General features: G+C 42.9%; 2 protein-coding genes across 4 annotated transcripts in view; one reads left to right on the top strand and one right to left on the bottom strand.

Annotated features, from left to right (window-relative positions):
• The window catches only part of LOC111964308 (protein hinderin), a 43,982-nt gene extending 32,442 nt beyond the window's left edge, over positions 1-11,540 (top strand). For all 3 annotated transcript variants that reach the window (XM_023988161.3, XM_023988169.3, XM_023988179.3), the window contains one exon: positions 11,084-11,540. In XM_023988161.3, coding sequence (XP_023843929.1) covers positions 11,084-11,309 — 226 coding nt within the window. In that variant the 3' untranslated portion in view covers positions 11,310-11,540. The remainder of the gene's footprint in view (positions 1-11,083) is intronic.
• Positions 11,541-11,849: 309 nt separating this feature from the next.
• LOC111964329 (CUGBP Elav-like family member 4) lies at positions 11,850-26,384 on the bottom strand. The gene is made up of 10 exons (XM_070442745.1): positions 26,366-26,384; positions 26,107-26,246; positions 25,718-25,859; positions 25,358-25,510; positions 24,019-24,123; positions 23,150-23,212; positions 22,777-22,857; positions 21,586-21,669; positions 18,302-18,495; positions 11,850-18,062 (listed from the first exon to the last, which is right to left on the bottom strand). Exons 1-9 carry the CDS (start codon positions 26,382-26,384, stop codon positions 18,368-18,370), a joined length of 915 nt encoding a protein of 304 aa, XP_070298846.1. The 3' UTR covers positions 11,850-18,062; positions 18,302-18,367.
• Between the last annotated feature and the right edge of the window lie 430 nt (positions 26,385-26,814).

Genomic DNA, 26,814 nt, shown 5'->3' on the forward strand with positions numbered 1-26,814 from the left:
CCTCGATGTCTCCCAATTCTTTCTCCCTCCCTCTCCTATTTTCTTGTCCTCCTATCCTTGCCCTCTCCCTCCTCTCACCTCCTCCCTATTCCGCTCTGCCCCTCTCCAATTCCTCTCTCCTCCTCTCTATTCCTTGTCCTCCCTATCCTTGCCCTCTCCCCTCCCCTATCGCTCTCTCCCTATTCCGCTCTCTCCCTATTCCCTCTCCTCCTCTTCCCTATTCGCTCCTCCCTTATTCCGCTCTCTCCTATTCCGCTCTCTCCTATTCCCGCCTCTCCCTCCACCCATCCTATTCCCCCATATCTCCCTCTCCCCACCTATTTCTCTCTCCCTTTCCCATTCCTCCCTCTCTCTACTATTCCACATTCCTCCCTCTCTCTCTATTCCACTCCCTCCCCCTATTCCTGTTCCTCCTCCCCTATTCCTGTTCCTCTTTCCCTCCTCTCCCTATTCCTCCCTCTCTATCCCCCTCTATCCCTCACTCTCCCCCTATTCCTGTCCCTCTCGCTAACCCTCTTCCTCCTATTCCTCTCTCCCTCCTTCTCCTATTCCTCTTTTCCCTCCCTCTCCCTCCCCCACCTATTCCTCTCTCCCTTTCCCCATTCCTCCCTCTCTCTATTCCACATTCCTCCCTTCTCTCTCTATTCCATCCTCTCCCCTATTCCTGTTCTCCTCCTCCCCTATTCCTGTTCCTCTTTCCCTCTCTCCCTATTCCTCCTCTCTATCCCCCTCTATTCCACTCACTCTCCCCTATTCTGCCTCTCTCTCCCTAACCTCTCTCCTCCCTATTCCTCTCTTCCTCCTTCTCCTATTCCTCTTCCCCCTCCTCCCCCCTTTCCCTCCCCCCCCCTCTCTCTCTACTCCTCTATTCCTCTCTCTCTACTCCTCTATTTCTCTCTCTCTACTCCTCTATTCTCTCTCTACCCCTCCCTATTCATCCCCTATATCCTCCCTCTCTCCCCATTCTCCCTCTCCTTCCTCCTCTACATATTCCTCTCTTCCCTCTCTCCTCCATTCCTCTCCCCTATTCCACTCCCCCTCCCCTATCCTGTCCCTCCTCCTATTCTCTCTTAACCTCCTCTATTCCTCTTTCCCTCTTCTCCCCTCTATTCCTCTTTCCTCCCTCCCTCTCTCTCTACTCCTCTTATTCCTCTCTCTCTACTCTCTATTCCTCTCTCTCTACTCCTCTATTCCCTCTCTCTACCCTCCTATTCATCCCCTTATCTCCTCCTCTCCCCCATTCCTCCTCTCCGAGTTTGGGAGAGGGGCAGAGTTTGGGAGAGAGTGTGAGGGAGGGAGAGAGAGAATTCGTTACGAATGCCTCCCCACCGCTTATGTGGAAAGGTAATTCATGTGACAGTGTCGTCTTCCCTCGTGTGTGTGTGTGTTTGTGTGTGTGTGTGTGTGTGTGTGTGTGTGTGTGTGTGTGTGTGTGTGTGTGTGTGTTGCTTAGCTTGTATGAAATAGTGTGATTTCTTTTTTTAAGGAAAGGGAACACGTTTCCTACTTTTTTCCCTTTTTATTTCTGGCAAGTGTCTTTTTGTCTGTGCATATGAATATTACACATTTCTTCAAGTGTGAACTTAAAATGTCCTTCTGGGAACATGGTCGTCCATAGCCTAGCAACATGAAGCATCAAGACAGCTTGTCTCTGACTCAGCCAGAAGGAAAGCTCTTCACAATGTTCTGAGAAATTGTTTGTAAATCTTAAACAATGCAATATGGTCAAATTAACCACCACCATGCCAATCGAACAAACTCCAGCAGATGGCCATTAAAACCACTAAGGGAAATCATGGATACAGGTAATTAGTAATATGGAGTGGCTGCGGTTTTGGATTTTCTGGAATCCAACATGCTGTTGCTAAATAAATAAAAAACGGAGATTTCTGCTCATGCAGGGTCCACGAGCCTCCCTCCTTTCAGCTACTGCTTAATGCTCACTTACTCATGATGCTACCACTTGTACACAAACCAGCAGTCAATAGCGATGTAATGTTATTTTTCATCATTAACCATGTTTATGCGAGTAAAGTCATACCGTATAAAAGATCAGTACAGCTGTGATGGAACCAGGTAGTTTCGGTACAATTTTATAAATGCAGACAGATCATTTGTGCTTTCGACATGATGYGATCTTTTTGTGTCTGTAAGATGTATTATGCGAGATGATGTGTGTGTGGTCCTCCCACTATGACTTGGGAAACCATGCAGTTTATTAGGCTACAGGTGAAATAAGTTATGAACTTCACAGGGAATGTGTGTCCACGGTGATCGTGATGCTCCTTTCCAATAAATATCCAGGATCTTACTCTGATGACGTATTCCATGCTTGACTGCCATTTTGACATGCAAATATTATGGATAAAACGTATCCATAAGAATCTCAGCATGTAGACTAGCCTACCCGCACTGAATCATTTGCTATTTAACGCAACAGTTTGTGACCGTGGAGATTGGTGGAGTTGAAAATGCGATGGAAACACATTGAACTTTAGATGTATTTATTTTACCTCCTTTTTCTCCCCAATTTCGTGTTATCCAATTATGATCTTGTCTCATCACTGCAACTCCCCAACGGGCTCGGGAGAGGCGTAGGTCGAGTCATGCTTCCTCTGAAACATGACCCGCCTAACCGCTCTTCCTAACAGCCGCCCGCTTAACCCAGYAGCCAGCTGCACCAATGTGTCTGAGGAAACACCGTTCAACTGATGATCGAAGTCARCCTGCAGGCGCACACTTGTAAGGTCCCACAGTTGACAGTGCATGTCAGAGCAAAAACCAAGCCATGAGGTCAAAGGAATTGTCCGTAGAGATCTGGGGAAGTGTACCAAAACATTTCTGCAGCATTGAAGGTCCCCAAAAACGCAGTGGCCTCCATCTATCTTAAATGGAAAATGTTTGTAAACACAAAGACTCTTCCTAGAGCTGGCACCCGGCCAAACTGAGCAATCGGGGGAGAAGGGCATTGGTCAGGGAGGTGACCAAAAACCCGATGGTCACTCTGACAGAGTTCCGCTGTGGAGATGGTTGAGCCTTCCAGAAGGACAACCATCTCTGCAGCACCACTAATCAGGCCTTTATGGTTGAGTGGCKAGATGGAAGCCACTCCTCAGTAAAAGTCACATGACAGCCCACTTGGAGTTTGCCAAAAGGCACCTAAAGGATTCTCTGGTCTGATGAAACCAAGATTGARATTTTTGGCCTGAATGCCAAGCATCTGGAGGAAACCTGGCACCATCCCTACCATCCCTAGGTCCCAGTTACATCACAAATGGGCCTTTTGTTTGATAAAGTCCTTCTTTATATCCATAAAAACTCAGTTTAGCTGGCGCGCTTCAGTCAATAATCCACGGATTTCCCTCCTTCAAAATGCATACAAAATGAATCCCAAACGTTACCAATAAACTTATCCAAACAAGTCAAACAACGTTTATAATCAAACCTTAGGTACCCTAATACGTAAATAAAKGATAACATTTAAGACGGAGAATAGTATGTTCTTTACCGGAGATAAATAACAAAGAATGCGCTTTCCTCCACGCGCATGGAAACACTACAGCCAAAATGGGAGCCACATAGAAAAACTACAACTTCTAGCTCCTTTTTCAGAAAACCAGCCTGAAACTCTTTCTAAAGACTGTTGACATCTAGTGGAAGCCCTAGGAACTGCAATCTGGGAGGTTTTTGCCTTATAATAAAAGTGACAGCCATTGAAAACAGTCGTAGGCTGAACATTTCTTTGGGGGGGGATGGTTTGTCCTCAGGTTTTCGCTTGCCATATCAGTTCTGTTATACTCACAGACATTATGTTAACAGTTTTAGAAACTATAGAGTGTTTTCTATCCAAATCCACCAATTATATGCATATCGTAGCTTCTAGGCCTGAGTAACAGGCAGTTTACTTTGGGCACGCTTTTCATCCGGACGTRAAAATACTGCCCCCTAGCCCAAAGAGGTTATTGTGATGAAAGTCCTAGAAATTATCCATGATAAGTGTCATTTTTCTCTCTCTCTCCTCCCCACCCCTCATCTATGTTGTAACAAGCAGTCATATCTTGTCAGTCCACTAGGGATCTTTGTCTCGTAAGTGTGTGTGTATTCTGTGTTGGCTAGTAAATCAATTATTAAACCAATTTGTATAGTACTGAAAAATGCGCAAGGCTGGGGTTTCTTCAGATCCAGGAAGGTTACGATCGTTCAGAATGAGTATTTGATAAGAGGTAATGATTAATAAGATGACTGTTTATCGATTTTATAGGTAAAGACCTTTCTAGAATTTAATTTGMGGAACAACTCTAAACAACTTATTTCCGTGGTGCCCCAAATCCTAATGAGTTAATTGTTACATTATTAATTTAATCGGGTAACAATTAAACAGTTCAGGGATGCAAACTAGTCAAAATAGGTGACCTACGTGATTCGTGTAGATCTGATGAGAAAAATTTAGGCGGGGTGGGGGGCTTTGGATCAACACTGGCTGTAAGCGAACGAGTGATGCTCGTTTGCAGCAATACTGGCTGAATCCAAGGCTCAGTCAGTCGTCCATGTAACAACAGAATGCAGCATGTGACTGAAGAGAGAAGAGACAACCAATTTGCTAGTTACAGCATCAATGCACGCTCTGGAAAGACAGCGAGTGCAAAATCAGATTGCCAGTTACAGCAGCGSATCCCCTGAACGATAACAAAGAGGTAGGTGGGAAGCCTGACCATGGAGACAGGGGTGAGAAGGTGATGAAGCGTACTTCATGAGCTGGAACCAAAAAACMACTGGCATTTGGAAAGTTTGAGGTGAGGGAGAAAGTGTGGTGGAACAAGTATTGTTAACATTAAGTATCTTGCTCGCTGGATCTAATTCTCCATTAGCTAGCCTGAGAAATGTTGAGCAACATTAGCCAACCTCAAATAATTGAGTTTATGGTGTGAAAATGAGCTGAATGGTGTGAAAAATGCCTGTTTCATTCTATTTCTACATGAAGAAGTTTTTTACACGGACACAGTGTTCATCAGGAAGTGTATAGGGGATGTTGTTCCCACAGGSTCTATTAAAACCTACCCAAACCAGAAACCGTGGATAGATGGTAGCATACGCACAAAACTGAAAGSACGAACCACCACATTTAACCATAGCAAGATGACTGGGAATATGGTTGAATACAAACAGTTATTCCCTCCGTAAGGCAATCAAACAGGCAAACGTCAGTACAGAGAAAGTGGAGTCGCATTTCAACGGCTCCGGCACGAGACGTATGTGGCAGGGTCTACAGACAATCACGGACTACAATGAGGAAAACCAGCCACATCGCTGACACCGTCTTGCTTCCAGACAAGCTAAATACCTTCGSCAGTTTTGATGATGACACAGTGCCACCGWCGCGTCCCGCTCCCAGGGACTGTGTGCTCTCGTTCTCCGTGGCCGGCGTGAGTAAGACATTTAAGTGTGTTAACCCTCGCAAGGCTGCCAGCCCAGATGGCATCCCTAGCTGCGTCCTCAGAGTATGTGCTGGCCAACTGGCTGGAGTATTTATGGAGATATTCAATCAATRCCTATCCCAGTCTGCTGTCCCCACTTGCTTCAAGATGTCCACCATTGTTCCTGTACCCAAGAAAGCAAAGGTAACTGAACTAAATGACTATTGCCCCGTAGCACTCACTTTTGTCATCATGACGTGCTTTGAGAGGCTAGTTAAGGATCATATCACCTCCACCTTATGTGATACCCTAGACSCACTTAATTTTTCTTACTGCCCCAATAGATCCACAGARGATACAATTGCACTACACACTGCCCTATCCCATCCGGACAAGAGGAATACTTACGTCAGAATGCTGTTCATTGACTATAGCTCAGCCTTCAACACCATAGTACCCTCCAAGYTCATCATTAAGATCTGGGTCTGAACCCCGCCCTGTGCAACYGGGTCCTGGACTTCCTGTCGGGCCGCCCCCAGGTGGTAAAGGTTGGAAACAACACCTCCACTTCGCTGATCCTCAACACGGGGGCCCCACAAAGGTGCGTGCTCAGCCCCCTCCTGTATTCCCTGTTCACKCATGACTGTGTGCCARGCACGCCTCTAARGCAATCATCAAGTTTGCAGATGACACGACAGTAGTAGGCCTGTGTGACAGAGTGAGGGCTTTGCATAGGCGCTTTGTTGCAAAACATTTTTTTGTGGGACTGGGAAAAAATGCCCGGAACATTATTAACCGGTTCCCATGCTTTTAAAATAATGGTTCTGTTCTGGGACAGCATAGATCACTTTAGTTTCCGGTTCTGATTCAGGTTATCGGTTGTTCGCTGAACCGGTTCCAACCCCTGATTGTAACATACAGTGGTGAGAATTCTATTGTCCCTGTCATGAGCCCAGGCTTTTGCCATAGATGGTAGAGTTCTTGTATCTGGACCACACAAGCTATAGATTGCATTCTGCTAAGGCACTTAGCACATTGGTGACCGTTTCCATGCACCTATGGGGGCACACAAAATGCTCTTAGACGGAAGGGGAAATACTGAAGCATGCATTGATAACAGTTCTAGTTTAGAGGCCCAAGCGTTTGTCGTAGATGGTATAGCTCTCTTTTCTGGACTGTAAGATTGTGCCCTCCATGGCACTTGATGTACATTGGTTGGTAAGCTACACTATATTTAGATACTTCCAATACTGCCTGAGACACTTGTAGAAAAAATTAGACTGCCTGAGAAACCTTTGCTATTTGTCGCCGTACTCAATAAATTGTTTAACACTATTTGTGGTGATCTTTGTTTTTAAATGTATATGCACGAAACGAACATTATGGTAAAGATGTCTCACACTCAGTCATAGTTAGTTAGTAGAATAATGAATGGATTGGCAAGATTTTGGCACTGTCAACTTTTAGAAAGTTAGTAGGAAAGTTGATAATCTAAACCACCAAAATATACTTGCATTCACTGAACATTTAGTGTTTGAAACTCAAAACATTTATTTCCCAACTGCTTTTTCTATAATCTTACAGGCTCTTTATCATTTTCCATACCTTATCTTCCCGACACATCCAACATGATGCATATTCCCCAACTCAGTGGCCCTGTGGTTAGTGTCCGTCACGAGATTGGAAGGTTGTGAGTTCAATCCCTGGCCAAGTCATACCAAAGACTGTAAAAATAAGACCTGATGCATCTCCGCTTGGCACTTAGCATTGAGGAGCTAGACTGGGGGTAAGGCCCTCCGTCTGTCCTGTCTCGGGGGTGTACTTGTACATCAGGCTGTCTCACGCTACAGAATTAGGAGTTCGGTTCCTGCCTATGAACTGTTCCGGCTCACACAAGCCAAGGCTCGCGCCAGGCTACTACTTACTGTACACCATGGTATTGGGCAGCTCCATATGGCAAACTCTGGTTATCTTATTGCAGAACGCATTGTACAACTGTTTTTAGAGAAGATTGTATTGCAAGGTTTGCCATATGTGTTGGCTAATATGTATATGCAGCTGTCATACACATGACACACTCTACATGCATTTATTTGGGTTTCTATGTGAATTATATGATTGAATCTTTCTTTAAACCTGCTGCTAGTTACTTGAAATGAGGGATCCCTGCCAAAACATGATTAAAAATTAAATTCACTGACCCGAGTGAGTGCTAATGAAACACTAGCTTCCTGAGCAGGCACATTGATGTTTACATAATTAGCTGGTTATGCTAGTCAAGTGTGACGTTGGCTAGCTTTCAATACATTGGCTAAATGGTCAAGCGATTTACCTCTTCATATGATCAAGATTATTTGTATTGCATTCTACATTTTAAGTGCACTCACAGATATTTATCTTATTTCAGTCTTTCAGAGCTAYCGTTAGTTCCTCTTATTACACTGACAGCAGATCTGAGGCTGTGTTTACATCATAGATAGAAGCATACAGCGTTGGAAAACTACTTTTTCTGAAAAGATTTGCGAGAATTTAAGCTGCCAACAGATTTGACAGTAATCAGAAGAATTTTTCGTTGTCGTATACAGAAAATCAGCTCCTCGACGTAGATCGATCAACTTGACTGTTTTCGGCATCGGCCCACCACCTATAATGACAACTTTGAATGCATTTCATTAGGGCCCTTCTGAGAGGTTTGCTCTTAACAGCGACAAACGTGATCATTGTGATCAAGTGTTGTCTTCACCGTTCAATTTGTTTTATTATTATGAGCTTCTAGCATGTTAACGTTTCAGTCAGACGATGTAACGTTATACTGTCAACTTTAGATTTTTGAAATAAAAAGTTTGAGCTGTCAACTGACCTCAGCCAGTTACTGTCTCCAAAAGACACCCGAGATTATCTTACACTTTTCAGACTCCATGCTCAAAAASCCACAGATGTCTTTCTTGGATAATTTATTGAAACAAACTAAATGGGAACAGCATTCAGTTTTGGCCTCCTAAACCACTCTCCAACCAGCATAGTAGCCAAGAGTTGATTTTGTAGTCAATATTCACTGGATTTAGGAGTCCCCTTTGTTCAGAAGCAGAAGGTCATTTGGACAAGCTTAGTAGCCAAGAGTTACCTCAAAACCCTGGTCAGAACTTCTTCTTTAATGAGGAAATGTGGAGTAAAAACACCCTCTCCTCTCTTTTCCCTTCCAACAGACAGACAGTAATCAGCCCCTCTTGCCTGCTCTGCTCTCACCTGCCCTTTAATCCAGACAATGCCAAACCCCAGCGACGCAGGGCTGCTTAGGCTAACAAGCACCGGAGAATGCTAGCTTATGTATGGACAGAATTTTTTTATCGTAGTCTGCTGTCCGAGATCAGCTTCCTGCATTATTCAGACACCCAATCTGATTTTGTGTGTGTGTGGAGGGAATCAAAGAAGCATGTCATTTTAAGGGTTTTTGTTTTGCAGGGAGGTTGGCGAGGGTCGTCCTGGCACTATGTAGACTTTTTGKAGATGTTATGAGAGTGAGGGGTAAGCCCTACCATACCCATGCATCCCCCTTAATGTATGCCTGCCACCAACCACGGCAACTCAGGAATTCCACACTAACATTGAATGAGTGCCATGGTATAGCAAAATCTGATGCACACTGTACTGTGGTCCTTACCCTAATGGTAAACCACCTCTTTTCATTCAGCAGCAAACCCCAACAACCATTAACTTTTAACCAATTTAATCTTAGGTGTAAATTGCTAAATAGGGCCGGGTTAAACATGAAACGACAAGTTAATCCCTGGCCTCCTGCGCTAGTTAGTAATGAGAGTTCCATTGCATCCTTCTGCCTCCCTCTTTCCCTCCCCCTCACCTTGCCCGCCTGCTATTGATTGGCTGGGAATTGACATGTGCGATGTACACGCCTGCCATTTTATAGGATTTTTATAATACTGTTTGGACTGCAAATGAAAGTGTGCGCTAGGGCGAGACGGACATCTTTAATGAGAGAAGAGCGGAACAACCTGAGGAAGTTGTGAGAAAAGCGGAGGGAGCAAAGAGTGGATAGACTAACTGCAGATCTTGGAGAGTAGAACCCAGGAAAGTATAGGCTCGATATGTCTGGAGAATGTAGTGACGAGTCTGATATGGAGGGTAGCAACTTTGAGTAGGCATGTTTTTCTAATGCGAAATGTATTAATTTATTTCTGTGTGACTTATCCGTGTGAGCATGTAGTCAAGCAGATTCATAAAGAGCCCCCTTGAGTGTAATACCTGCAGGCCATTTGCAACTGAACCTTGCGTAAAACAACGAAGGCCTTTGGTATACATGGCCCCTCCAAACCATTAGTATTCTCCCCACCCGGCCTGTTCTCTATCCATCTCCCTCTCTCACTTCCCCCTCCCAACCTTTGAATTCCCCCTTTCCCAAACTGTACCCCCACCCCATCACCCATTTTACCTTGGTATAGATTGTGACCGCCGGTAAGTGATGCATTATTCATTACGGAAATGTCGTCCGTTGATGGATGGCTGTTTGAGAGGCCTGTCCGTTAAATAAATCCACAAATGAAAATGCAAATTCTCACATTTCAAGAGGGAGCCCTGCCAAAGTTTCACCCTGACACTCCCTCCCTGCACTCTGTATTTKTCTCACTCACTCTCACACATTCTCTCTCACACTGTCACTTTTCTCCCCACTAACTGCTATTGACAGTCAAAAGGAGACCAAATGAAGAAGACGGATTTACTTACGCTTCAATCTTGTTTTTCCCCCCAGCGGGTGTTATCCCCTATAGGTGTCCCCTTTGTTTTCCCACACACTCTACTTTTTGTACAGATTAATTCAAAGTACATAGATTTTAAGAAATGGATGGACAACTACAATGAGCGTTCTTTCTTAAGCAGCATCGATTTGCATCTACGCACTTCTGAGGTTCTGAGAGCCAATGGTTGGCTTCCGGCGCTCGTTGGCATGTGCGTGGGTGGTCAGCGACGCTGGCTGCTGATACCCATCGGAGTCTTTTTCTGTTTAACAAAATATTTATAGTGATACATTTTCTGTGTTTTAACTTCGTAGCGAGCAGCGAATTATGTTAGAAACATCGATGGAGCGTGCTTTAAGAATTTATGTTTTGCATCTGGAATGCACTCGTCCAACTGTGTGTACACACTGAATAATTTATCAAGCAGCCAGACTGAAGGATTGAATCTCTATTAGCTTAATCTCTCGCTTTGGTTTATTTATTTCTTCCCTCATTCTTATTCTGGAAGAGAAGGCCCCTGTGCGCTCTCGATCTCTTTCTATTGCACCTGTAACATCTCATGCCCTTCTGCTTGTCCACCCCAGGGCTTTATACATTTTACACTGGTTGTGTTACGCTTCAATGGACACTACAGAACAAAAACATTGAGTTAACAATTCATCCGTACATGGATATCCTTTCATATCTTCTGTTTAACAAATACGAGGTGCGCTACAGGCTTTGTGCCACAGTCATGCTTTGGCCTCGTGCCTTGTCTAGTTCCTGRTAAGCAATAGGATGGCACGAATACTGGAGATATTCAAGAAAGGACAATATTACATAGGTAATATTGCGATTATGTTAGCATGTAGACGTATCGTGCAGTTATCAAATGGGTTTTCATTCATTGACTCCTCTTCATCTATTGTTTTGCTCTAGGTTGGACTCCTCATTGATTGAGTTGTTGGAGGTCTTCAGTCCCATCTCTCTGCCCGAGCGAAACAGCCCCTCCGCCCATCGAGGCAACCRTACCCGATGCCAGCCCCCCCTCAGTGTCCCCAAATCAGCCCGCCAAGCTCTGCTCTCCCACCCTGGCCCTTACCGGATCCCCCAACAGGACCTGGAGGAGAGCCAGATACTGGAAGAGATTTTCTTCATCTGCTGAGMGGTTCGGAGGTAGTTACCCTGAGGGGGAAAAAATTACAATTCTTAATCATTTACTTGATATTTACCATTGGCTCTTAAATTGAGGTCAGGGCCTTCTGTTTGTTTTGGTTAGGAATGTCCAAATAAGACAATCATGATTTAGGTAATTGTACCATTGTATTTTTATAATGCAATTGTTTTTATATTGATTGTTTTTTATATTAAATGTAAATAAATGTAAAGAATTTGGTGTAGTGGTCTCCACATTTTGTGACATGGTCACCGACAAAGTAGCTAAATGCACTTTAATTCTTCTCATACYTGGATTTCTTATCACGTCAATGTGTAAATGGTACAATTCTTGTGAATCTTCTTAGTTCGTGACCACCTTGGTCACATTATCCCAGAACTGAAGGATTACAAGATCTGGGTCATATTCATTAGGGCAAATCATTTTTTATATGAAATGCAATACATTTTCTATTGTTTGCTGCCTAATGAATACGATCCTGGTCGAGGCGCTGTTAGAATATGCAGTAAGTTTGAGTCACAACACGGGTGTATTCTAGACTGTGCTTTATTATTGGGCTAAGCTGAGACGCATCATTCATTAAAATTACAAAATAGTCCAGGGATCAGAGAATGGTGCAGTCTGGWGAGACGAGGGGCGGGAGCCTAAAGCGCACTAACCAATGAGAAGCCTACCTCATCAGACATGGTAAAGCGCTACACGCAACATTCAATTTCCCCATCCCCTTCATGTGCTGAAATTGTCTTCAGAATACTTTTGAATCCATTGAAGAAGTAAAATGTAGGAATAAACCCATGATAACAGCATTGAAGGTAGACCACATGATCGGAAATTGAGTAACTGAATATTTGATGAAATAGTGCAGTTTTTGATAGGTATTTTACCCTTGATAGAACTGAACACTTGTACAACATCAGAGCTCTATAAGACGTTACAAAAAAACGATATAATTGAGACAAAAGAAACAACATTTCTCTGATTAATACAGAACTCTTAACACTTCAGAATAAGGGACACATTGTATGTGGGATTTCTAAGCACTAATTATCACTAATCAGCTAATTATGGTTTCAAGTCCTACATTAGCAGCAATGTTTAGCAAGATAGGAAATTCCTCTCATGGTTAGACACATTTTAGCAACCTTATCCTAAGGAGAAGTGGGAAATATTAACCTAATGTTTATCCCATGTTTCCAAGAGCTTAGATGGTCAACAACAGAGCAGTTATGAAACAGAATGACAAAACAGCAAAGGTGCATTCAAATTGTTGAGCACAATCACAGCTAACAAGGTTTTCATTTTATTCTGGAAAGGTTTAATTTGTATTTTAATTTTGAAACAATAAATTGCCATGTCGTTGCAACCTTATACGCTGCCACATTTTAGCTTAATTTGGAATATGTGTGTAGAAGTTCACAAATATACCGCAATTTGAATGCACTTTGTAGCTTTAATCATCTAGATAGATTGAACAGTTGAGGTGCATTTAAATATTAAGCGTGGGGAAGTTAAATGTAGAACAGTTCAGAAAACAGCAGCATAATGCTTTAAAAGAACAGTAGAGCTCTGATATTGAATAAAACAATCACACATGGATGAAAGAACAACAGATAAACCTCTGAGAAAACGGAACAAAACAAACTTGGCAAATATGAGCATAATCTCCATTTCTCAAAGAGCTGTTGCAAGTTGTCATCCTGTAGACAATAAGTGGTCAACAATGGACCACAATGTAGGCCTATACATGAATATAAAAAACTATTTGGTCACATACCAACTCATAGAAAAATAATGCCATGAAATCATGCATATCATTTGTAAACAGAAGTAATAAATAAATAAATACATAAATAAATGAAAGAAAGAAACCCCAAAACACTTGTATAAAAAGGCCAATGCATGTCTATGCTCTAATTGAGTTCAATGCTCTCCCTGACTGTTTTCTGGTTAAATGCCTAGGTCAGGTCATACAGTTGTACCATATTCCTATGGACTCTTTTTTTTAAAAACCTGGTTTCGTTGATTATATGTTTTCGTTCATCTTTTTGAAGTAATTAAAGTTTCATTTTTATTCAGTCCTTGTAGATAGAAGTAAAAGTCCTATAAAATATGCAAACCTATGTACAGAGGAAAACAGAGCAACAAAAACATTTACAGTATATTCATTGGTTTATGTATATATTTATATATATTTATATTCAAACTTCTGCTCTGTTTCTCATTGTTTTTGAACCACTGTTTTTTTCTCAATTTATATGTAAACAGTTGCAGCTGAAAGTTATAGCGTGTGAAATAGGTGCTCAATTCCAGTCATTCCTCTCCCTCTGCCTTCATTCACTCAATTGGAAAGCATTGGGATAGGTGTGAGAAATGCACTAATAGCTCTATAGCCTATTTGAAAGGCTAAGGGAGTTTCCACCATACTGCTGACACCAATCCAGTACTCTCAGGTCTTGGAATGCGGGTTAAAGTAGGCAGAGAGAGGGGCTCAAGCAGGGAAATCAACCTAAACACGAACAAAATGGAGAGTGAGGGATGAATTTCATTGGGAAAGTGTGACTGAGAGCGTGATTGGGAGAGCGTGAGCTGAGTAAAAGGTGGCTTTGGGAGAAGTTAATGGGACATTGAGCAGTTCTGAACCAGTTCCAACTGCCATTTTTGTATACAGAGAGCCTTGTGGATGGCGCAACATCAAATGCTGTGCACTCRGTGAAAGCTCTGGTTGTCCCGCTTCACATACTGCTCTCTGCTCTCATCTGAGATGCAGTATGTCAAATCTGACACCTGATTTGCATAGGGAGTGACACGTCACATTTTCTGGCCTGTCCAGACAAAGGATCGATTTCCTCTGGCTGTGAAACTCGCAGCTCCACTCACAATATGGTATATGAAACAGGAGAGCCTAGCGATTTACAGCAAAAGCATAATCATCTCGCTGTGATATTCTCCGATTTAAGAGCTCTCAACATGAACAAATACAAAATAATTTTGTAGAATTGAAAGAAGACCACTTTGTCTTGGTCACAGCACGTTGTGCTTCTTTGTGCTTAAAGCTGAAGTTTTAACGAGTTAGCAGGCATCTAAATGGAGTCTGAGTCGTTCAGAGGACCCTGGGCAGAAAATTGTTGTCAGTTATTTGAAATGGTGCCAGTTTTGTAGTCACTAAGTATGATCAGCTATAAGACAGGTGAATTATTATAGAAAGTTGTTTATTATTTGATTGCTACCATATTTAGAAAGCATTTCAAGCTCTATTCTCCCGCTTTTATTGAATAGGAAACATATCCTGTATGATTTTTCATATTTCTATCATATTTGTACTGTGTACTTGAGRTTGTGTCCTCAAAAGTGACAACACCTCAGCAACTATTTTTACCGGAAAGGTGAGATTTCTGTCAGAATAAGCKWTACTATGTATTGTTCATGGCCCTCTCATGATAAATCATTACTTTTGGGTATGTCTATTTAGGCAGAAATCTAGATTTTGACATTACATTTAACTGGTTTGGGGAGACACATTGAAGTGACTTAGAAGCTGAATCCGAACTTATGCATAACTTTGAATTTCAAGTAAATCATAAATTGGTTGATGTCAATGGGAAATTTGTGCAACAAGAAACCGATCTCAAGATAGGGTGGACCTTTGATAAATAATGGGGAGAGGCATTTCAGAACTTTACTTCACAAACCCAGAGAAAGAAGGTGTTGTAAAGGAGAGTGTTAATGACATCTTTAGGCCTGTTTGCATTGGGGTAGACAGGGTGAGACACACACCTTATAGCAGGGATGCAATTGAGGCTAAATCCAGGTTAACACAGTGTTGATTTGATGCATAGCACATAGAAATAGATTGAATAGAACGGTCTTGGAACCTCTAACCCTAGCAATTTGACTGGTAAACTCATGGGTACATTCGCAATGGCTGCCTGGTATTGGGACGCAATCATTTCCATGGTAATGTAGAATGTTCATTCAAATGATGTTAACTGATGTGTGGCTCATGCAATGGAATGTTTTTCAGTTGAGTTAAATCAACAAATCACACATATTTTAGCACATATTTTACTTCCGGCTTTGCTCCTACATCTAAAATATACAGGTTAAGACCACGATGTTACAAATCTGGGACCAGTGCCATTGCTAACTAGTATAGCTGGTCCCATTGTTGCAAAGAGTTACGGTATATTAGAATCCCATAGAGGTTAACGTATGTCATCTTCAACCTAGCTTTGCTCCTATGGGTTTACTCACCATAGCCGCCAGTCCACCCATTATGCCAACATTGACTTGAATGGGGATGTATGTTCTAGTCATTCTATTTCTATAGCATAGCAGTTATGCACCTAGTTCGCTAAATTAGCACTGTTAGCGTTGACGTTGGGAACAGCCTGGCGGTCTCGGCCAGTGTTCAGTGTTTACCCACCTTTTATTTAACACTACATCCCTGTCTGTTAGTAAAGGTAGGACGCAGGCACTAGGGGAATGGTGTAGTGAGGAACAGTTAGAGAGAGCTCCCTACAACAATGGCGCCGGCTGTATACATTACAAAACACTTCCGGGTTCCTTTGTGTTCAGTAGACAAACCACTTCCTAGGTCTGCAATGTGTTAACATCATGAAACTTCACCTATAAGTTATAACCATACGATATGCAATGTCAGACCAAACCCAGTGGAACGTAGCCTCAAGGGTTCTTATACTTGCACAGCATTTCCAAGTGCTCCTTTTTAGTTAGTACATGTATTAGCAGAATATATAATACCCACTTTGATTGAAAGTGTAATGACAAATACACATCACAATGAGTCTGTGACTGTCAGAGTACTTGATGCTAATTTCCATGTGTGAGAGGACCACGATGAATCATCTGAACGATTCGTTAGCTTTGACATGCTTTACTGCTAAAGCTCTCTATGGAGATGTGAAACGACATGATGGAACGCGACTGCAGTTTTGACATCATCGTAGCGCGTTGGCTGCTTGCAGTAATGTTTTGAAAGCACAGTGCTTGATGGCAGATTCTGCAGGTGACAAGGCACACCTTGTGTTGACAGCCCATACGCTACATGCACTTACTTACTGAATGCAATTAAGAGAGAGAAAAGGTCACGGTATTCATCCATTTTGGTTCAAATGTCAAAGAGAACGTTGTTTTTACGTGTTAAGTTTGTGTAGAGTGTACCTTGAAGCTGAAAYGTTATGTTTGGAATCAAGTCAAAGATCGTTGTCCTACCTCTAAAATTAATTTAGCCTGATTCTCTTTAAGCCTGTTACTGAGAAGTGGCTTTTTTTGCATTTTTAAATGGTATGTACACGTACATACAGTGTATGTGAATCTTCACACATATATTCAGGAATATGTGTGTATCAGCATATATAGTTTATTAGAGAGAGGAATGCCTGCAGTTCTGGAAGCTGCCAGATTTGCGCCTCTTCCCAAGCAGAGCAGTTTTTCAAACTCCAGCTAAAATCTACAAAAAAATGACAGCTCATCATAGTCAATAGCTGTTCTATATACAGACACACATAAAATATGTGCATATACTGTAAATACATATATTAGTCTGATGAATATCTATTTATCTATATATACTGTATATATGTATATATATGAATACATTAGCTTGAATGCGTGTTATACATATACATATATATGTACTGCAAATATAAACAAGTTCATATATTTCAAACATTTTTGATGTTCTTTTAACTATGAGGTTAGGATGTCAAGTTAGAAAAGGTAAGGCTGCAGTATGGAACAACCCTTCCCATGCACTCTCCATCCCATCCCCCAAGACAAAATGAGAAGAAGGAAAAAAATCAACATTTTGAATAGTTAATTGTAAACTAGCGAAGTGAGCGACCCCATTGGTCATCTGAAATAGTGTTGCCTGTATTCAAAAAGCATAACAGCAATATATATGTATGTATATATACATATATTGTATATATATTCTAAATGTACACATCTTTTAAATGCATCTCTTTAATCGATTAACAAAGATTAAAAGAGATGCAGTGGTCCGAGTATATTAATAGAGCTACAAGTCCTCAGCAATAAAAATGTTTGGTCTTTTGGTCCCTAAAACAACTAAGGAATGACAGGTAAGACTCCCTGGAGACCGTTGCTATGGCTCTCCTTGGCAACGGTATCCCCTGGAAACAGACAGGCACTCCAAGCTAAAGATGGCCATCCCGAATCAAAGTGAGTTTGGGTCATGAAATATCGCATTCCCTACAAAGTTCTCTCCTCCTAGTCCTGTAAAAGTGTTCTTTAAAAAGTTATTTCCCCATACCCAACACCTTTACATAGATATCTCTTATGGCATTCCCCCATAAAGTATTTTTTAAAAGTTTGTTTAGTTCTTGGAACTCTTGGCATCCATACTTCCTCCATCTCTGTTCCGTGTTTTTGTTTTTTTCTTTTTTCTTTCTTCTTTTATAATACTTCCGTTGTGGTCCTGTAAGGTAGCTGTCATTCAGGCAGGTTTAGGGAGAGAGAAAGAGAGGAGGGGAGGCGATAAAGAGAGTAGGAGTCCAGGAGCTACCCAGGCTTGCATGAGTTCTCTCTGAGGTCCAAAAGGTACATCCAACAGAGGTGTCCATTACTTGGTCATTTAATTTGTTCATGTTCAGCCCCAGTATATGATCCAGTTTCATACCAGCCTCAAATAATTCCTGTGGTCTTTCAGTTCAATGACGTTGTTCATTTAATCAACATGTGTTCCAGCTCAATAAAAACCTGGAAAAGTAAGAATATGGTCCTTTATTCATAGCTAACAATAAAATCACATTGATCTATTTGCCCTAGCAAAACATATTTTCACACATCAACAAATATAAATATATACACAATGTAAATAAATACATTAAACTATATATATATACTATATATATACAGAATATATATATGTGTGTGTTAAACATTCTATTTTATATATTATATAATTTAGGGGTCTAATTGCAGGCGACTCCTCTCACCTGTGTTGCCCTGTGTGCAGTGACTGCCATATCCCTCAGGGCAGGGGTGGCTGATAGGGGGAGGGGCTAGTAGGGGCGGTTGGCGTCCTTCGGCCTCTTGAGCTGCACCTTGAGTCTCTTCATGCCGATCTGAAAGCCGTTCATTGACTGGATGGCAGCATGGGCACTACCTGGGTTATCGAAGCTCACAAACCCTGGGGGATGGACCGCACAAAGAGAGAGAGAGAGAGAGAAAGGGAGATGGAGAGAGAGACAAATGGAAAGAGAGGAAGATGGAAATATCGTGGAAGAGAGAGAGAGGGGACGAGGTTAGGTAAGTGCAAGACCAAAGAAAGGACAGTATGAGTGACAGTTGAAGTTTTATGAAAGGAAAGCATGAGATGGAAGGAAAGAAGGAAAACAAGATACAGACAAGGGTAAGGATGAGTGGAGGGATATGAGAAAAGTTACTTCAGATTTCAAGTCGGAACTGGCAGACAGTTCAACATGATTCTTACATTTTCCCACATTCGCAACACACAAAGAATACACTAACTTAAATTAATACTTAATCATACTGTTATCTATATAGCACATTTCCTGCCATAGCCATTCAGTTTATCTCAGTTTATAACGCTTTAAAAACACATGCCGTAACACTTCACTTCAATTGCAGTTCTCTTATAATATTATCGCGTGGACATCTTAACATATAATGCATGTTGAAGTTACTGTACATTAGACACAGTTTGACACATCAAATGGCCACATCAATAACAAGCCTAACGACATGCAATAGAAACACAACACTAGGTCACTCAAATCAAGGGTAGAAACCATAGAATTAGAACAGACAGCACTCGTCAAAATGACACTTAAATATTTGTTGGACATATTTCCGACTCTCAGTAACCAAAATAACATCACCTAGAGGGTGCAAGAATAAATACCAATTTAATTTTGCCTCTGTTAAAAGGCCCATGAAAATTATTCATAAATATTACTATGTTATACCCAATTATACTATTTTGATTCCGGATATTGTAAATCTATGGTAAAGACTACTTCTCAATGAAAAATATGAACTAGTCCTGTCATGATTATCACAAAAGAGGGAGTGTTTATGGGGTAACACGTTACTAGAACTCTGCATCATAAATATGTCATAAGCCTGTCATTAGCATACAACATCTGTTATAAGCAGTCATGATACGTTCGTTTATGCTGCAATACATTCCTGGTAGCTTTCAGCGATATGCCAATTAAACATGGCAGTTACACTTCCTATGGATACCTTCTTCATAATGCATTATAATGCATCTTGCATATCTCATAAGGCATTATATATATGCCTATAAAGCATTATGAAGAGGGTATTCATAGGAAGTGTTACGACCATGCTTATTTCTCAGCTAGCTGATGTACTAGTCTAAATGATTAGAGCCATGTCATGTATCATATTGTAGCAACCTTAAAGGGTAGGAAGCATGAGTTTTTACTCACCAAAGTAACAACACAGTGTGTTCAAAGACTTAATAACTTAGTTATAGTCATGATCTGGTTACCTATAACTGCAAACATGGTTATGTTTTGGAGTTTTTACATTTTTACCATTTGGTAACTTTTTTCAGATATCTTCTAAACTACCCACAKGCACTATTTCTCAACTTCATATGGAGAATCTACTCTGCGTTAGCTAGCTCGAGGTGGCTAACGTTAGCCACTAGCCATGCAGACTGAGTGTTGGCAGTGGTGAGCTACAATCCACCAATCACGAGGAGGTGTGGTGTAAACAACCAATCATATTCCCCACATGTGGGGGATGCCTGTTTTTTGTGAAATATGCTACCAGAGTTTTTCAACCTTGGTTTAGTACTAGTGTGCTACAGTAGCTGACTGACTATGCTGTTGTGATCATTTCCATCTGCCTGGAGCCTTCCTCCAATCTCCGTCTTAATCTTGACTCTTCCCCTCGTCTCCTGTGCACATCCCTGCCTCTGGATTATTGCCACTGGAATCAATCTATTTTGGATTTACCTCAAAATATCACCATTGGATTAGCTGACTCTCCCTCGGCCGGTGAAACGGCCTCTCCTTCTGAACCTCCTCTCTCCTTGACTCTTCTTTGGTAGCTAACRCAGCCATCAATCTGTAAGTCTCCGCTCTCTCTCTACTTTATATCTGCTGTATTTTTGATGTTGTGTTCTGTGGGTTTCCTGCCTGTTCTAGACTAGGTGGTGTTGTTATCTGTCTTACTACTCAGCTTTGTCGACCATGGTGGTTGGCTAGCTAGGCAAGTTATCTGGCTAGGCTAGCTAGCAGGCTAAAATAACAAACTTTATCTGGCTGGCTTGCTGGCTAAAATAACTGCATTTACCGGTAACATTATTTGATAACTGGTTAGATGGGGTTATGTATTTAAAAACCTTGGTTTACTTTAACGTAGCTGTTAGCAAGGTGTTGATAGCAACTGGCTGACTCATGCAGTGCTAATGTAACATTACCAGGCTGGTAGGGTTATTGTTAGCAGGCTAATTGGCTAGCAACCTGGTAAGCTGATTTGTAACAATTTATTCATAAAGAATTTGCTAGATTATAGGGAATAGACTGGCTTGCCGGATCCTCCATATTACGCCACACCACGCAAAAACATTTTCCGGCATGACTTAGGTATTCTTCGGAATTCTGATCGGTTTATGTAGCTAATAACTGGAAAAATAGAAAAGTTAGGTGTAACTTTGCATTGGGACTTTTGATGTGTATACTAATGCAAATCCATTTGTTACAAGTGGTTAAGTTTATGCTACCTACCCTTTGGTTCGGACCTCTCTGTGTAATAGTTAAGCTGTTGACTTGACAAGGTCGGGGCTACCCCCCCCCCCCCCCCTTCCGAATTCACTACAATATGTTGTCATAACCTGACATTAAACATTAAGACAACTTATAACATCGGATCTGTCATACTTTTGAGAGTGAGGACCTCTTTATGATGCAGTTACAGGTGTTACCCACCGCTACATGCATTACATTTATCTGTAACAGAAGACCCACAAGACACATTCACCCCCCATTCCACCCGCCAGGGCCCCCAATTTTCAAGCAACTCCGGAATTTACAATTTCTCTTTTCAATGTTTTCAAAAAAGGTTGCGTCTGCAGTAAAGAAAGTAATTAGTGAAAGAATAATAATAAGGATAATAATGAAGAATAAATCATCTTTACAGGTGTTTTATCATTTTTACCCACCAAAGCATTTACTTTGGTTTGTCGCCCGATCCACAAACACTTTGGAGGAGATGACATTACCGAAAGGCAGGAACATCTGCATCAGCTCGCCATCCCCAAACTCCTGAGGGAGGTGGTAGATGAACAGGTTACAGCCCTCCGGCCCTGCACACAGAGAGAGGAGAGGGGGTGGAGAGAGGAGGGGAGGGGAAGGGTGGGATGGGGGAAGAGAAAGGAGTGGGAGAGAGGGAGGGGTGGGAGGACATGGGGAGAGATTGAGAGAGGGGTAGGAGGAGAGGGAAGGGGTAGAGAGAGAGCGAGAGAGAGATGAAAGGTGGGACAGGGAGAGTGGGGGGGAGAGAGAGAGTGTGTGTGGGGTGATAGCAAAGGAGTGATACAGGTGGTGGTATAGAGGGGGAAGGCAAGGGAGAAACAAAAGGAAGGAAGAGTTTTCGGACCAACCAACATGATGATGCAACTGAACTGATACACAACATCTGAGATCAGAAAGAATATGTAGAACCATTTCTGATCTCAGATGATGGCTGTGTCTCAAATGGCAACCCATTCCCTATACAGTGCACTACTTTTGACCAGGGCAGTACTTTGTCACATAGGGCTCTGGCCAAAAGTTGTGCACTGTGAAGGGAATAGAGTGACATTTGGGATGCATTCTTAATGCCCATACATTTCATCTACACTCCACAGGGGGGAGCCAGAGTCCCAAGCCTGAGTCATCAAGCACACAGGTCAATGAGTTCTCCCTCCACGGGCTGATTCTAGCCAGTCTACCGGTGTGCTTCTCTGTCTCACTTGTTTTCTCTGGCTTTCTTCCAGGGCAAAAAGTAACTGTTAAATGCAGTGGGTGGCTGTCCTATTGCCTCTGAATATAGAACACTATCTGTTTCCCGACGATTCTACATGTTGAATCACCACCAGCAGGTGATCTACTGCAGAGGGCCGACATTCGGGTTATGGTATGTCCTTTCCTTGTGTCCTTCCCTAGGTGATGACTGCTCTTCACACCAGTGTGGACGAAGGAAAGAACACAAGGAGAGGAAGCTATTGAGGTGCACACCTCATATAAAATTGAGGCAGATTGGCATGGAAATGCAGGTATGTCAGGCAATGCTTATTAACACACTATGAAAGACTGGTCATTTGCTAGCAATGTACGAGCCTGGAGACAAGCAAAACATACCAGCCACTTTAACAAAGAATTCTATAAGATTGGTATAGGCCAGGGCTGGCGTATGTGTGTGTGCGCCTCACCTTCTCTCTGTTGTTGTGGGATGATGGGAGGAGGCTGGGGAAAGGCCTGGCTGATCTGGCCATATGCAGCAGGGTAGGCTGCTAAGACACACACACAAGCAGATCAGATAACACTCAAAGGCTGGAGAGCGTGCGCACACGCACCTACACCCACTCTCCCGCTATGCACAGAAATATGTACACACACACACACCAATTGATTAAATAACAGGCTCAGACACCTACATATCACATTATGTATGTACGCACTCACGCACGCACACACACACACACACACACACACACACACACACACACACACACACACACACACACACACACACACACACACACACACACACACACACACACACACCATGTGAAACTGACAGACCTGCATACTGCTGGACTCCTGTGTAAGCCTGCTGTAAGTGGTCTGCTGCAGTGGGACTCTGAGCTGTTGAGTCGGAGAGAGAGAGGAAGAGAGAGAGGCGGTGGAGAAAGCGAGAAATAGAGAGAGAGGACGAGAAGAGCAGGACAAAACAGTAAGGATGGGAAGAGGCAATAAAAAAGGAGGGAAATAGACAGGGGGAGAGATATAAAGTGGTTAGAGAGAGACTAAGAAAACTAGTAAAACGAGGAATTTGAACTTTAACTTCTCCCGTCTCTCACCATGTCCCCTCGAACAACTGAGCAAAAAGGACGCCGTCTGAGACTGACTACATTTCTACACAGACACACCAGTTTTAATGAGCAGATTGAGCACTGAAGCACACCAAGGATAATGTAGATCCACCAGCTCCACACAAAACTCCTGGCTTTCCTCCCCCAAAACCACAGGCATTACAGCACATCCCTGTGTGGTGCACATTTTTGGACCAAACAACATTACTGATACAGTACACAGAGACTTGGAAACATTACAGCTAAATAATAACCAACACCAATACCATGCTACTACACACACACCACACACACATCACAACCAAGCTGTCACACACATGCATGGAAACACACACCCACATTTCCATCATGAAGCACCACACATACAAACACACACACACAATCATTGTACAGCACACATGCGCAAACACACACACACACACACCATACCACACTACCATCACCACCAAAACCATATGACCACACCGACCAATTAACACTGAGACTAAACAGGATCGTTCTGATTGAAAGAATTGGGGGAAGGGCGGGCAGAAGGGGTACCATTCTGATAGAAAGGGAGAGGACGGGGGAAATGGGTACCTTCAGAGAGAGAAGAGAGGAAGCAGCCACCCTGAACCCCAAAACAACTCCGATGAGCCAAGCTGTTTTTTTCAGAGTCCTCTCTAAAAACCACCTCCTGCAACACTGGAAAGAGATTGGAGAAAGAAGCATTTCCTCCCCTCTTCACAAACCCAAGGAAGTCGACACACGTACTAGCTAACATTGGAATATGACACAAGTGCATACTATACATCAGCAACCTTTATAGTTTATAACCTTTTATAAACACCTTTCTTACCATTCATAACACAGCTGTTTGTTTCATTGTCCTTTTTCAAGACCCGTCGACTACACAAACAGGTTTTTCTACAGAGCCAGCCCTCCTGACAAGAATCCAATATCAAGCCCCTCTAAAGGGATGGGAAATAATTGGAGCAAAATGGACCTCCTGCACAAATTACCCTCAGTCACAGATTTGCTCCAAAGCCTCATCCTCTTTACACGTAAGTAGTTACAATGGCCTTTGGGGACTCAGGTCTATTAGAACTTACCTGGTGTTCTACCCAGACTCATATTTATCAATGTTACATTAAATGAGTAAAATTGGGGAATATATTATGTAACATATATGATATACTGTAGTCTCTGGATCTACCAGCATACCACCCTACATCCCACTGCTGGCTTGCCTCTGAAGCTAAGCAGGGTTGGTCCCTGGATGGGAGACCAGATGCTGCTGGAAGTGGTGTTGGAGGGCCAATAGGAGGCACTCTTTCCTCTGATCTAAAATAATAATAATATTTATATCCCAATGCACCAGGGCAGTAATTGGGGACATTGCCCCGTGTAGGGTGCCATCTTTCGTCTGGGACGTTAAACAGGTATCCTGACTCTCTGTGGTCACTAACGATTCCATGGCACTTATCGTAAGAGTAGGAGTGTTAACCCCGGTGTCTTGGCTAAATTCCCAATCTGGTCCTCATACCATCACGGTCACCTAATCATCCCCAGCTTCCAATGAGCTAATTCATCTCCTCTCCCCTGTAACTATTCCCCAGGTTGTTGCTATGAATGTGTTCTCAGTCAACTTAACTGGTAATGAAACAATTCTATCCATCTACTGTATGTAGATAATTGGGTGTACTCTGCGTGCCTTATGGCGAGTGTGTTTCATGCAGGTAGTGAGTGTGTGTTATATTGTCTCTATATATCCTAAAGCAAGTGTATGTTGGGCTGAATCCAGAGCAGACRAGGTGAACAGTCTGTCGATGTACACTTGAGCAAGGCACTTAACCCTAATTGCTCCTGTAAGTTGCTTTGGATAAGAGCGTCTTCTAAACGACTAAACCTTTAATARGGGTGGTTGTGGGAGGCTCACCAGGATAGGGGTGTATCCCGTTGGTGTACACAGCTTCGGCAGGGGGCTGCCCGTTGGCCTGAGGGGGCGGCATTCCATTGAAACCATTCACACTGATGGGCGAGGGGATACTGGTCACCGTGGGGCCGCCGATACCAGGGGGGGTACTGCCACCTGGCAGATAGTGATGACGAAAGAGAGAGAGGTGAGCAGGTGACATTGCTAGTTGTCAGGCCAGTTAACTGGCAGAGTTTGGTCTGACAACTGAGGGTTTTTTATACTGACAACTAAGGGAGATTTATCTTACAACTAAGTCCCGGCTCCCGCCCAACATGGTTGCCTTACATGTGGAGAAGTTGAACCCTTGAATGCTGCCCTCACCTGAGGTGGGGGTCATGTGGCCTCCTGGGAGTCCGTTGATGGTGGCCATGTGCTGCATCTGTGCGGCGGCGAAGGCTGCCATAGGGCTGAGGTAGCCCCCCTGACCTACTGACGCCATCAACGCTGCCTGCTGCTGCTGCACCTGCATGGGGAGAGAGGGAAGGAGAGAGGGAAGGAGAGAGGGAAGGAGAGAGGGAAGGAGAGTGTGTGAAAGGGGAGAGAGGGAAAGTGTGTGACTTTAGTTTGTCAATTTTAGTCTGCACTGTTTTTGTGCTTCAGCTCATACCCTACTTTGTATGTGCGCGTGTGTGTGGGCGTATTTGCATGTGTGTGTGTATGTCTCTCTGTGTGTGTGTGTGTGTGTGTGTGTGTGTGTGTGTGTGTCCTACCTGTGCGTACGCCCCGTAGGCCCCAAACTGCAGGGCCATGGGGTTGAAGATGCCCATTTGACCAGCCATCTGCTGCATGCGCCGGATGGTGCGCTCCTTATCCGTGTCGGCAAACTTCACCACCAGACTTGAGGACGCCCCTGCCACACACACGCAGGTAGCACACAGAGAGAGAGAGAGAGTGAGAGAAGAGGAGAGAGAGAGAGAAGTGGAGTACATGTGTTAACAACTACAAACATACACTACCAAGGCCACACACTAGCTGATACACTCACCATATTGAATACTGACATCACGGCATTGTCTGGCTGCCGTGTAGTGCACTGATAGCTGCCTGAGTTCAGCGTGAGATGAATATTTACGAACGCACAACCTGAGAGAGAAGAGAAGAGAAGAGAGAGAGAGAGAGAAGAGAGAGAGAGAGAGAGAGAGAGAGAGAGAGAGAGAGAGAGAGAGAGAGAGAGAGAGAGAGAGAGAGAGAGAGAGAAAGGAGAGAGAGAGAGAGAGAGAGAGAGAGAGGAGAGAGAGAGAGAGAGAGAGAGAGAGAGAGAGAGAGAGAGAGAGAGAGAGAGAGAGAGAGAGAGAGAGAGAGAGAGAGAGAGAGAGAGAGAGAGAGAGAGAGAGAGAGAGAGAGCAGAGAGAGAGAGAGAGAGAGAGAGAGAGAGGAGAGAGAGAGAGAAGACAATCAGTCAGACAGTCTGTCACTAT

Source organism: Salvelinus sp. IW2-2015, linkage group LG1 (genome assembly GCF_002910315.2).
Source record: "Salvelinus sp. IW2-2015 linkage group LG1, ASM291031v2, whole genome shotgun sequence".
In the NCBI taxonomy this organism is placed as follows: Eukaryota; Metazoa; Chordata; class Actinopteri; order Salmoniformes; family Salmonidae; genus Salvelinus; species Salvelinus sp. IW2-2015.

Bases quoted from the DNA above. Each gene is read 5' to 3' on its own strand.
- LOC111964329 (XM_070442745.1), bottom strand. The intron at 24,124-25,357 runs GTGAGCCTCCCA...ATCTCTTTCCAG, and splicing joins CGGGATACACCCCTATCCTG to TGTTGCAGGAGGTGGTTTTT. The intron at 23,213-24,018 runs GTACCCATTTCC...CCGACTCAACAG, and splicing joins CCTCTCTTCTCTCTCTGAAG to CTCAGAGTCCCACTGCAGCA.